This window comes from Aquarana catesbeiana, linkage group LG04, assembly GCF_042186555.1.
Source record: "Aquarana catesbeiana isolate 2022-GZ linkage group LG04, ASM4218655v1, whole genome shotgun sequence".
In the NCBI taxonomy this organism is placed as follows: Eukaryota; Metazoa; Chordata; class Amphibia; order Anura; family Ranidae; genus Aquarana; species Aquarana catesbeiana.
The window spans coordinates 264,290,180-264,302,359 of NC_133327.1; the positions used below are offsets into that span (position 1 = coordinate 264,290,180).

At 38.8% G+C, this 12,180-nt stretch overlaps 2 protein-coding genes across 2 annotated transcripts in view; both read right to left on the reverse strand.

Moving 5' to 3' along the window:
• LOC141139897 (uncharacterized) overlaps positions 1-12,180 on the reverse strand; it is a 158,434-nt gene that overhangs the window by 82,282 nt on the left and 63,972 nt on the right. Inside the window, 1 exon segment of the mRNA XM_073626454.1 lies at positions 997-7,872. Coding sequence (XP_073482555.1) covers positions 997-7,872 — 6,876 coding nt within the window.
• Positions 7,881-12,180, reverse strand: part of LOC141140483 (mucin-like protein) — a 58,621-nt gene continuing 54,321 nt past the window's right edge. Inside the window, exons 27-28 of the mRNA XM_073627720.1 lie at positions 7,960-8,550; positions 7,881-7,915 (exon numbers count right to left, since the gene is read on the reverse strand). Of these exons, the coding sequence (XP_073483821.1) occupies positions 7,881-7,915; positions 7,960-8,550 (626 nt within the window). The remainder of the gene's footprint in view (positions 7,916-7,959; positions 8,551-12,180) is intronic.

The window sequence follows — 12,180 nt, forward strand, 5'->3', positions numbered from 1 at the left end:
TCCTTCACTTTTGGGGGATGTGACCCCCAAAAGTGAAGGACTACAGGTCCCAGCATGAACCCCTCAGAGCTGAAGATGTGATGCCCCCCAAATAGTCAAGAACTACCAGTCCCAGCATGATCCCTTTAAATCTATGGGGTCACATGCTTATTTCTCAGGGGTTCATGCTGGGACTTGTAGTCCTTCAATTTTTTTTGGGGGGGGTCACATCATTAGATTTCATATGTTCATGCTGGGACTTGTAGTCCTTCACTTTTGGGGATCACGTGACCTCCCCAAAAGTTGAGGACTACAAGTTCCAGCATGGGGGGTGTCCCTGAATGGCAATTTGGAAATGTGGTCACCCTAGCCGAGAGGTATATATAAGGGTGAAAGCAGAGAATAGCAGAGTGGAGATTGACCCAGCCTGGAAATGAGGTTAAGCTTTCCAAGTCTTTAAAGAAGCTTTCAGAAGTCCTGGATGATTCTGGCTCACCAAGAAGCTAACATATCACCCCTAATGCCGAAGGAGCACTAAAGGCTCTGGTCTGTGTGCTACACAGGAAGTAGAGATTACTGGGGAGGAATGAGCTGGATGGTGAAATATAGGTCCACTTACAGTCTGTCAGATGCACTGTAGTTTGTAGATACGTTCTTGTATATGCTTTAGTTAAAGTGTAGTGTAAAAGTGTCAAACTGTTTCGTCTAGACCCAAATTGCTTGAGTTTATGAAGAACGGACATAGATGTTTTTTTTTCCTACCCAGCACTATGAGATTTAGGCCTGACTTTAAAAACGAAACATGGACATATTCAAACTGAATAAATATTATTGACTCTTAATTATTTTCTTTGTTAAAAGGGATAATACTTTCCAGCAAAAGCAAAGGAGAAATTAATTTGGTAATACAAATGTGAAGGATCTCTGAGAGAAACAATCTGAATAGATCATCTGCAGCAAGGAAAACAAATAGGTCATAATTGTTTATGCATTTATTACATGAAAAGATAAATGTACCTGTTTGTGGCGATGATGAAGATGAATAACTCTGAAATGCTGTTGAATTCAAAACAGCAGTTTGTTCAGTCAACATAGTTGTTTGCAATTTGGATGATGACTCATAAGTAGTGATTTTCTCAGTAGAGGAGGAAGGAGATATACTGCTGAAATCTGAGGTATATATGAGAATTGGTCTGGGATCCAATGTGGATACAATAGTAGAGGTACTTGAGGCGTCAGTAAAAGAAGATATAGACATGCCGGGTTCTGATGTAAATGTAGATAATGTAGTCAATGGTTTTGTAGATGTAATATCAAAGGTTGTTTGATATTCAGAGGTTGATAGCCCAGATTTGCTTGATGCTTCTGAAGCTGAAATTGCATTTGTACTCAATGTTTCCATTATTGTTACCTTTTGTGATGTTAGATGTGAAGAAGCAGATAGTTCATTTGAGGTAGTCTCAGATGGTATAGAATGTAATTCAGTAGACTGTTCAGTTGTTAGAGAAGCAGGGGAACTTTCACTTTCAGCTGTTTTTTCAGTCAACATGGTTGTTGTCAATATGGATGATGACTCATAGGTAGTGATTTTCTCAGTAGAGGAGGAAGCAGATATACTGGTGAAATCTGAGGTATATATGGGAGTTGGTCTAGGTTCCAGTGTGGATAGAATAGTAGAGGTACTGGGGGCTTCAGTAGATGAGGATAAAGACATACCGGGTTCTGATGTAAATGTAGATAAAGTAGTCATTGGTTTTGTAGATGTAATATCAAAGTTTGTTTGATATTCAGAGGTCGATAGCCCAGATCTGCTTGTTGCTTCTGAAGGTGAAATCATTTTTGTAGTCAATGTTTCCATTATTGTTACCTTTTGTGATGTTAGATGTGAAGAAGCAGATGGTTCATTTGAGGTAGTCTCAGATGGGATAGACTGTAATTTAGTAGACATTTCAGTTATTAGGGAAGAAGGAGCACTTTCACTTTCAGCAGTATTTGCAGTCAACGTAGTTGTTTGCAATTTAGATGCTGACTCATAAGTAGTGATTTTCTCAGTAGATGAGGAAGCAGATATACTGGTGAAATGAGAGGTATATATGGGAGTTGGTCTGGGTTCCAATGTGGATACAATAGTAGAGGTACTGAAGCTGTCAGTAGATGAGGATAAAGGCATCTGGGGTACTGATGTAAATGTTGATAATGTAGTCAATGGTTTTGTAGATGTAATATCAAAGATTGTTTGATATTCAGAGGTTGATAACCCAGATTTGCTTGTTGCTTCTGAAGCTGAAATTGCATTTGTACTCAATGTTTCCATTATTGTTACCTTTTGTGATGTTAGATGTGAAGAAGCAGATGATTCATTTGAGGTAGTCTCAGATGGTATAGAATGTAATTCAGTAGACTGTTCAGTTGTTAGAGAAACAGGGGAACTTTCACTTTCAGCTGTTTTTTCAGTCAACATGGTTGTTGTCAATATGGATGATGACTCATAGGTAGTGATTTTCTCAGTAGAATAGGAAGCAGATATACTGGTAAATTCTGAGGTATATATGGGAGTTGGTCTAGGTTCCAGTGTGGATAGAATAGTAGAGGTACTGGGGGCTTCAGTAGACGAGGATAAAGACATACCGGGTTCTGATGTAAATGTAGATAAAGTAGTCATTGGTTTTGTAGATGTAGTATCAAAGATTGTTTGATATTCAGAGGTCGATAGCCCAGATCTGCTTGTTACTTCTGAAGGTGAAATCATTTTTGTACTCAATGTTTCCATTATTGTTACCTTTTGTGATGTTAGAAGTGAAGAAGCAGATGGTTCATTTGAGGTAGTCTCAGATGGGATAGACTGTAATTTAGTAGACATTTCAGTTATTAGGGAAGAAGGAGCACTTTCACTTTCAGCAGTATTTTCAGTCAACGTAGTTGTTTGCAATTTAGATGCTGATTCATAAGTAGTGATTTTCTCAGTAGATGAGGAAGCAGATATACTGGTGAAATGAGAGGTATATATGGGAGTTGGTCTGGGTTCCAATGTGGATACAATAGTAGAGGTACTGAAGCTGTCAGTAGATGAGGATAAAGACATCTGGGGTTCTGATGAAAATGTAGATAATGCAGTCAATGGTTTTGTAGATGTAATATCAAAGGTTGTTTGATATTCAGAGGTTGATAACCAAGATTTGCTTGTTGCTTCTGAAGCTGAAATTGCATTTGTACTCAATGTTTCCATTATTGTTGCCGTTGGCGATGTTAGATGTGAAAAATCAGATGGTTCATTTGAGGTAGTCTCAGATGGGATAGAATGAAAGTCAGTAGACTGTTCAGTTGTTAAAGAAGCAGGGGAACTTTCACTTTTAGCAGTTTTTTCAGTCAACATGGTTGTTTGCAATTTGGATGATGATTCATAGGTAGTGGTTTTCTCAGTAGAGGAGGAAGCAGATATATTGGTGAAATCGGAGGTATATATGGGAGTTGGTCTGGGTTCCAGTGTGGATAGAATAGTAGAGGTACTGGGGGCTTCAGTAGATGAGGATAAAGACATGCCGGGTTCTGGTGTAAATGTAGATAAAATGGTAATTGGTTTTGTAGATGTAAATTCAAAGGTCTTTTGATATTCAGTGGTTGAAAGCCCAGACCTGCTTGTTGCTTCTGAAGGTGAAATCATTTTTGTACTCAATGTTTCCATCATTGTTACCTTTTGTGATGTTAGATGTGAAGAAGCAGGTGGTTCATTTGAGGTAGTCTCAGAAGGGATAGACTGTAATTTAGTAGACATTTCAGTTATTAGGGAAGGAGCACTTTCACTTTCAGCAGTATTTTCAGTCAACGTAGTTGTTTGCAATTTAGATGCTGACTCATAAGTAGTGATTTTCTCAGTAGATGAGGAAGCAGATATACTGGTGAAATCAGAGGTATATATGGGAGTTGGTCTGGGTTCCAATGTGGATACAATAGTAGATGTACTGAAGCTCTCAGTAGATGAGGATAAAGACATCTGGGATTCTGATGTAAATGTAGATAATGTAGTCAATGGTTGTGTAGATGTAATATCAAAGGTTGTTTGATATTCAGAGGTTGATAACCCAGATTTGCTTGTTGCTTCTGAAGCTGAAATTGCATTTGTACTCAATGTTTCCATTATTGTTACCTTTTGTGATGTTAGATATGAAGAAGCAGATGGTTCATTTGAGGTAGTCTCAGATGGTATAAAATGTGATTCAGTAGACTGTTCAGTTGTTAGAGAAGCAGGCGAACTTTCACTTTCAGCTGTTTTTTCAGTCAACATGGTTGTTGTCAATTTGGATGATGACTCATAGGTAGTGATTTTCTCAGTAGAGGAGGAAGCAGATATACTGGTGAAATCTGAGGTATATATGGGAGTTGGTCTAGGTTCCAGTGTGGATAGAATAGTAGAGGTACTGGGGGCTTCAGTAGACGAGGATAAAGACATACCGGGTTCTGATGTAAATGTAGATAAAGTAGTCATTGGTTTTGTAGATGTAATATCAAAGATTGTTTGATATTCAGAGGTCGATAGCCCAGATCTGCTTGTTACTTCTGAAGGTGAAATCATTTTTGTACTCAATGTTTCCATTATTGTTACCTTTTGTGATGTTAGAAGTGAAGAAGCAGATGGTTCATTTGAGGTAGTCTCAGATGGGATAGACTGTAATTTAGTAGACATTTCAGTTATTAGGGAAGAAGGAGCACTTTCACTTTCAGCAGTATTTTCAGTCAACGTAGTTGTTTGCAATTTAGATGCTGATTCATAAGTAGTGATTTTCTCAGTAGATGAGGAAGCAGATATACTGGTGAAATGAGAGGTATATATGGGAGTTGGTCTGGGTTCCAATGTGGATACAATAGTAGAGGTACTGAAGCTGTCAGTAGATGAGGATAAAGACATCTGGGGTTCTGATGAAAATGTAGATAATGCAGTCAATGGTTTTGTAGATGTAATATCAAAGGTTGTTTGATATTCAGAGGTTGATAACCCAGATTTGCTTGTTGCTTCTGAAGCTGAAATTGCATTTGTACTCAATGTTTCCATTATTGTTGCCGTTGGCGATGTTAGATGTGAAAAATCAGATGGTTCATTTGAGGTAGTCTCAGATGGGATAGAATGAAATTCAGTAGACTGTTCAGTTGTTAAAGAAGCAGGGGAACTTTCACTTTTAGTAGTTTTTTCAGTCAACATGGTTGTTTGCAATTTGGATGATGATTCATAGGTAGTGGTTTTCTCAGTAGAGGAGGAAGCAGATATATTGGTGAAATCGGAGGTATATATGGGAGTTGGTCTGGGTTCCAGTGTGGATAGAATAATAGAGGTACTGGGGGCTTCAGTAGATGAGGATAAAGACATGCCGGGTTCTGGTGTAAATGTAGATAAAATGGTAATTGGTTTTGTAGATGTAAATTCAAAGGTCTTTTGATATTCAGTGGTTGAAAGCCCAGACCTGCTTGTTGCTTCTGAAGGTGAAATCATTTTTGTACTCAATGTTTCCATCATTGTTACCTTTTGTGATGTTAGATGTGAAGAAGCAGGTGGTTCATTTGAGGTAGTCTCAGAAGGGATAGACTGTAATTTAGTAGACATTTCAGTTATTAGGGAAGGAGCACTTTCACTTTCAGCAGTATTTTCAGTCAACGTAGTTGTTTGCAATTTAGATGCTGACTCATAAGTAGTGATTTTCTCAGTAGATGAGGAAGCAGATATACTGGTGAAATCAGAGGTATATATGGGAGTTGGTCTGGGTTCCAATGTGGATACAATAGTAGAGGTACTGAAGCTCTCAGTAGATGAGGATAAAGACATCTGGGATTCTGATGTAAATGTAGATAATGTAGTCAATGGTTTTGTAGATGTAATATCAAAGGTTGTTTGATATTCAGAGGTTGATAACCCAGATTTGCTTGTTGCTTCTGAAGCTGAAATTGCATTTGTACTCAATGTTTCCATTATTGTTACCTTTTGTGATGTTAGATATGAAGAAGCAGATGGTTCATTTGAGGTAGTCTCAGATGGTATAAAATGTGATTCAGTAGACTGTTCAGTTGTTAGAGAAGCAGGCGAACTTTCACTTTCAGCTGTTTTTTCAGTCAACATGGTTGTTGTCAATTTGGATGATGACTCATAGGTAGTGATTTTCTCAGTAGAGGAGGAAGCAGATATACTGGTGAAATCTGAGGTATATATGGGAGTTGGTCTAGGTTCCAGTGTGGATAGAATAGTAGAGGTACTGGGGGCTTCAGTAGACGAGGATAAAGACATACCGGGTTCTGATGTAAATGTAGATAAAGTAGTCATTGGTTTTGTAGATGTAATATCAAAGTTTGTTTGATATTCAGAGGTCGATAGCCCAGATCTGCTTGTTGCTTCTGAAGGTGAAATCATTTTTGTAGTCAATGTTTCCATTATTGTTACCTTTTGTGATGTTGGATGTGAAGAAGCAGATGGTTCATTTGAGGTAGTCTCAGATGGGATAGACTGTAATTTAGTAGACATTTCAGTTATTAGGGAAGAAGGAGCACTTTCACTTTCAGCAGTATTTGCAGTCAACGTAGTTGTTTGCAATTTAGATGCTGACTCATAAGTAGTGATTTTCTCAGTAGATGAGGAAGCAGATATACTGGTGAAATGAGAGGTATATATGGGAGATGGTCTGGGTTCCAATGTGGATACAATAGTAGAGATACTGACGCTGTCAGTAGATGAGGATAAAGGCATCTGGGGTACTGATGTAAATGTAGATAATGCAGTCAATGATTTTGTAGATGTAATATCAAAGGTTGTTTGATATTCAGAGGTTGATAGCCCAGATTTGATTGTTGCTTCTGAAGCTGAAATTGCATTTGTACTCAATGTTTCCATTATTGTTGCCGTTGGCGATGTTAGATGTGAAAAATCAGATGGTTCGTTTGAGGTAGTCTCAGATGGTACAGAATGTAATTCAGTAGACTGTTCAGTTGTTAGAGAAGCAGGGGAACTTTCACTTTCAGCTGTTTTTTCAGTCAACATGGTTGTTGTCAATTTGAATGATGACTCATAGGTAGTGGTTTTCTCAGTAGAGGAGGAAGCAGATATACTGGTGAAATCGGAGGTATATATGGGAGTTGGTCTGGGTTCCAGTGTGGATAGAATAGTAGAGGTACTGGGGGCTTCAGTAGATGAGGATAAAGATATGCCGGGTTCTGATGTAAATGTAGATAAAGTAGTCATTGGTTTTGTAGATGTAATATCAAAGGTTGTTTGATATTCAGAGGTCAATAACCCAGATCTGCTTGTATCTTCTGAAGCTGAAATCATATTTGTACTCAATTTTTCCATCATTGTTGCCGTTGGCGATGTTAGATGTGAAAAATCAGATGGTTCCTTTGAGGTAGTCTCAGATGGTGTAGAATGTAATTCAGTAGACTGGTTAGTTGTTAAGGAAGCAGGGGAACTATCACTTTCATCAGTTTTTTCAGTCAACATAGTTGTTTGGAATTTGGATGATGACTCATAAGTAGTGATTTTCTCAGTAGATGAGGAAGGAGATATACTGCTGAAATCTGAGGTATATATGGGAGTTGGTCTGGGTTCCAATGTTGATACAACAGTAGCAGTACTGGAGGCATCAGTAGATGAGGATAAAGACATCTGGGGTTGTGATGTAAATGTAGATAATGTAGTCAATGGTTTTGTAGTTGTAATATCAAAGTTTGTTTGATATTCAGAGGTCGATCTGCTTGTTGCTTCTGAAGCTGAAATCATATTTGTACTCAATGTTTCCATTATTGTTGCCTTTGGTGATGTTAGATGAGAAAAGTCAGCTGGTTCATTTAAGGTAGTCTCAGATGGGATAGAATTTAATTCAGTAGACTGTTCAGTTATTAGGGAAGAAGGGGAATTTTTAGCAGTATTTTCAGTCAACATAGCTGTTTGCAATTTGGATGCTGACTGATAAGTAGTGATTTTCTCAGTAGAGGAGGAAGCAGATATACTGGTGAACTCTGCAATAGGTATTGGACCTGTTCTGGGTTCTGGTGTGGAAAAAACAGCAGATGAACCATGGTCCTCAGTAGAATGGGATGGAGAAATGGTTGGTTCTGATGTGATTATAGATGGTGTACTTGGTGGTTCTGTAGATAAAATGTCAATGGTTGTTTTATATTCAGAGGCTGATGGATACACACTCACTGTTACAGTGGGCCCTACTGTTGGCCCTGATGTAGTATTTAAATGCAATGTTGAGTTTTCATCATTGGTACTTGATGCTGGTGTCACACTGTCATTGCTAGAAAATGTAGTACTAGAATCTGAGCCCTGGGTTGAATGAACATCTTCTGTTGCACTGTCTGTTGTGCTAGCTACAATCATAGTGGTATTAAGATATAATGCTGTTGTTCCAACAGCTGGTGCTGTGGATGATTCCACAGTTTTGTTGCTTGTGATCTCATTTGTAAGAGCTGAACTGGAAGCTGTAGGATTCACATGAGATGTTGATCTACCAGTAGATTCAGAAGAGAGAGAAACTGATGTTGCTTCTGAAATATACTTTGCAGATGTCTGTGTCATTGTTGTCTGTAAGACATCTGAAACAAAATACATAATGTAGGATTTATAGAGGAATCATTTACAAGTAAATTGTATAAATGCATTCAGTTGGCAATAAGTGACCATAAAAATTAGCTGCTACCCACAAATATAGCAGAGATCTTTGTAGTAGTGCTGATTACTACAGTGATTATCAGCTTACACAACAGTCCCTCAGGTATGAAATATGCACACTTACATTGGTCCAAGCTAAATCAATGTAGGCATGCAGTTAAGATCATACCTGGAGTTTTAATAAACACCAAATATTATTTAAATTCTTTAGGTTTTTACTGTGAAAGAGGGATGTGAATTTCCAGTTCCAACACCCTGCTAGCCTGTGTTTACAGTGAACCAAAAGTGAATCAATTAATATTACTGGTAACGTGAAGATCTTTGCGGTGCCTGCAATTACCTCTGTTTATATTCAAATAAGCTGCTTTGTGCCTGGGAAAGATTATGGATCCCATGCCCAAGTAATATACCGGGTCTTAAATACTCTCTAAGGTGACATTATGCCTTCCTCCCAGCACTAAGTCTACATTCAGGTTTAGGAATGTTAGTTTACATCTGTGGTGGTCAACTTATCAGGTATTAGGGGCCCAAATTGTGGCCCTTATCATCACAAAGGGGCTTCATGTAATGTCCATTATATGTAGTGCTAGATAGGTCTGTCACAGACTGCAGACATACTAGAGGAATGATGATCAGAGACTGAGAACATGCTATAGGTTTGAATGGAGGCTGATGATATGCTGTAGAAGATAATGAGTGACTGGGAACATGTTACATGAAGTTCGTAAACATTACTATGCACACCTGAAGTACATAGTTTGTCATCAGAGACCGGATCTAATCTTTCTTTGCTGTAGTTTTACTTTCATTTACAGGTCCCCCCACCCCCTCACCTCTCACCCCTCATTCTGTGACTGCACAGTAAATGTAGAAAAGGCACACTGATGATCTTATCTCTGTATCCCCCTCTCCTACCAGCATGGTTTTGAAAAAAATACATATTATGATCTATTATTGAATACAGTTCTGTAATAAAGTGGGGTTGATTTACTAAAGGCAAACCCACTCTGTACTACAAGTGCACTTGGAAGTGCAGTCGCTGGCGATCTGAGGGGGAAGATCTGAAATGAGTGGAAGTTCTGCTGATTTTTACCATCCAATCATGTACAAGCAAAAATGCTGTTTTTTATTTTCCTTGCATGTCCCCCTCAGATCTACAGCGACTGCACTTCCAAGTGCACTTGCAGTGCACTTGTAGTGCAAAGTGGATTTGCCTTTAGTAAATAAACCCCAGTGTGTCTTTTATATGTTCCTAAAGTCCAGTTACAAATGTGGTCAAGACTAACACTATAATAATTAAAATACTAATTGCAAGATGGATTTCTTGTCATTTTTGGGTATTGTGATTGATGAAGATCTCTATAAACTATCACCTGGCATCACCTGCACAATAATGTTTGCATACAATAAATGCACCATACAGTCTTTACTTTTTCATTAGCTTACAATGAATTTCTCCATAAAAAATTCTAGAGACACGTTTGCATTGTAAACATGTTTAAATAGTGAATTTTAGGAAAATATTTAAAAATGTTATTGAATATTTTCAATGAAACCTACTAGGACAATTCATTAAGCTATAACAATATTAGTATTTCAATCATAACGCTTTTAACTCTTTATTAACTACTTTTTACAACTGAAACTGAGTTTTCTGTTCATTCTGTTCAGATTTTATTGCGTGGATCATCTATATTTGTGATGTGTATTACATTACTTTGTGGTATTTTGTATTTAACCACTTCAATACTGGGCACATTTACCCCCTTCCTGCCCAGGCCAATTTTGACCTTTCAGCGCTGACACTGAATGATAATTGTGCATCAATATAGTAGTGCTGACTACTACACTGATTTCAGTCCAACAGACATTAGATATGCACCGATTGAGAGCTGGACCAATGTAAGTATGCAATTAAGATCATACCTGGTGTTCGGTTTTAAGTTTAATTGGGTTTACATATTTTTTGATAATGGAATGTATTTTAAACAAAGTAGTAATTATGAAAGGTAACATTGATCAGTTTCAATTTAATTGGGTTTATCTTCTAAATACTGTCATTATTACTCCCCATGCAGAGCTAGAAGAGAGTTTCCCTTACCTGTACACAACACTGTATCTTGGCATAGGCTAACAAGGCCCAGGCCTAGGGCAGCACTTTGCAGGGGGGCAGCACGAAAAGAGTTCCTGCTGGCATGCGCTACACTTTTAGTGTAGCGCTAGTCTTATGTGGCAGACTGGGCCAAGAGGCAAATTGGTCTGACGCCCCCATTAAGCAGCTGCATTGCCATCAGGGGGGGCAGCCCATAAATATGTAGTTGTTGTGCGGCCAGCTGGTGTTCCGCAACTGGGGGGGAGGGGCCGCTGCTTCTAGTTTTGACTGTCCAATCATCACAGCGGACTTCTAACCTGTGTTCTCGGCTACAGAGAGACAGATGCCATGTCGGGAGGCTAAAACTGTCTGAAGGAGAAAGTCAGCTGACGGGAGCGGGCCTATAGAGTGAAGGGGGAGGGGCTCTCCACTGTGTGAGGAGACCTCATGTCTGGAGAGGCACAGATGGAGACATAATAAGGGAGCCATGCAGGCTGAAAGGTAATCCACATCAGTTAAGTGGAAATTGAGGACAACTACCTAGCTGCCATTTGGCTTCTAATCTGGGTAGTAGGAATGGTGCAGAAGCAAGGAAGACCGAGATGATCAGCTACACTTAGGAGGTAGGTAGTAAGACTTTACTGCAAACCTTTGGGTGAACACAATCTAATATAATGTCTATACTAGAAACCTCAGAGGGCTTTCGAGCTTGCAATTATGCATATGGCAGTTAAATATAAGGAAATCTTATTTATTTGCCTTTGGCATAGGAGTTGCCATATGTTATAATGACGTACCATAGATATCAGCTACTGCTAATTTATATAGAAGGTAGGTGTTAATGTTTATAAAGTAGCTGACTAGATTATATACCATGGGGTATCCAGGGTAGAAGAAAAGCTACACTATTTGGCTGAAAAGGCTTTTAGTCAAGAGATGGTGCAGACACGGGGGGACACTGACATGGTCATCTATACCTGGCAGGACTCTTCTGCAATCCTTTGCTTGTGTCAGTTGTACATTTTAAGGAATCTTAATTTTATTTCTGTTGATTGCTGATGAGAAAAATAAACAGATGGATTTATTTGTTCCTGCCCCCAATCCTTCTTTTGCTCAACCTGGACCACATAGCTTCATTACTGTGCTAAATGTTTTCTGCTGCACCACTGGCATGGTTATATCCTCTTAGTCCTCTCCATAAATTCAGGAGAAATGTGTGCTTAAGCTAAAACTATAGGAAAAACATTTTTTTTCCATTTTGGATAGAGTAAGGGAGGATTATAGCCTGTCAGTTTATTTTTTGCCATCCCTGTCCCATTGCGGAGATTTCCCTTAATTTCCTGCCACACAGCCAAACAGGAAGAGGGAGGGAATCCATAGCCCCCCCAGGCCCACAGAACTAGTGTCCCCACTGGAAAATGTCAGGACGGGTCTTGAACAGGAAGGGGTGTGACCTTGAGAG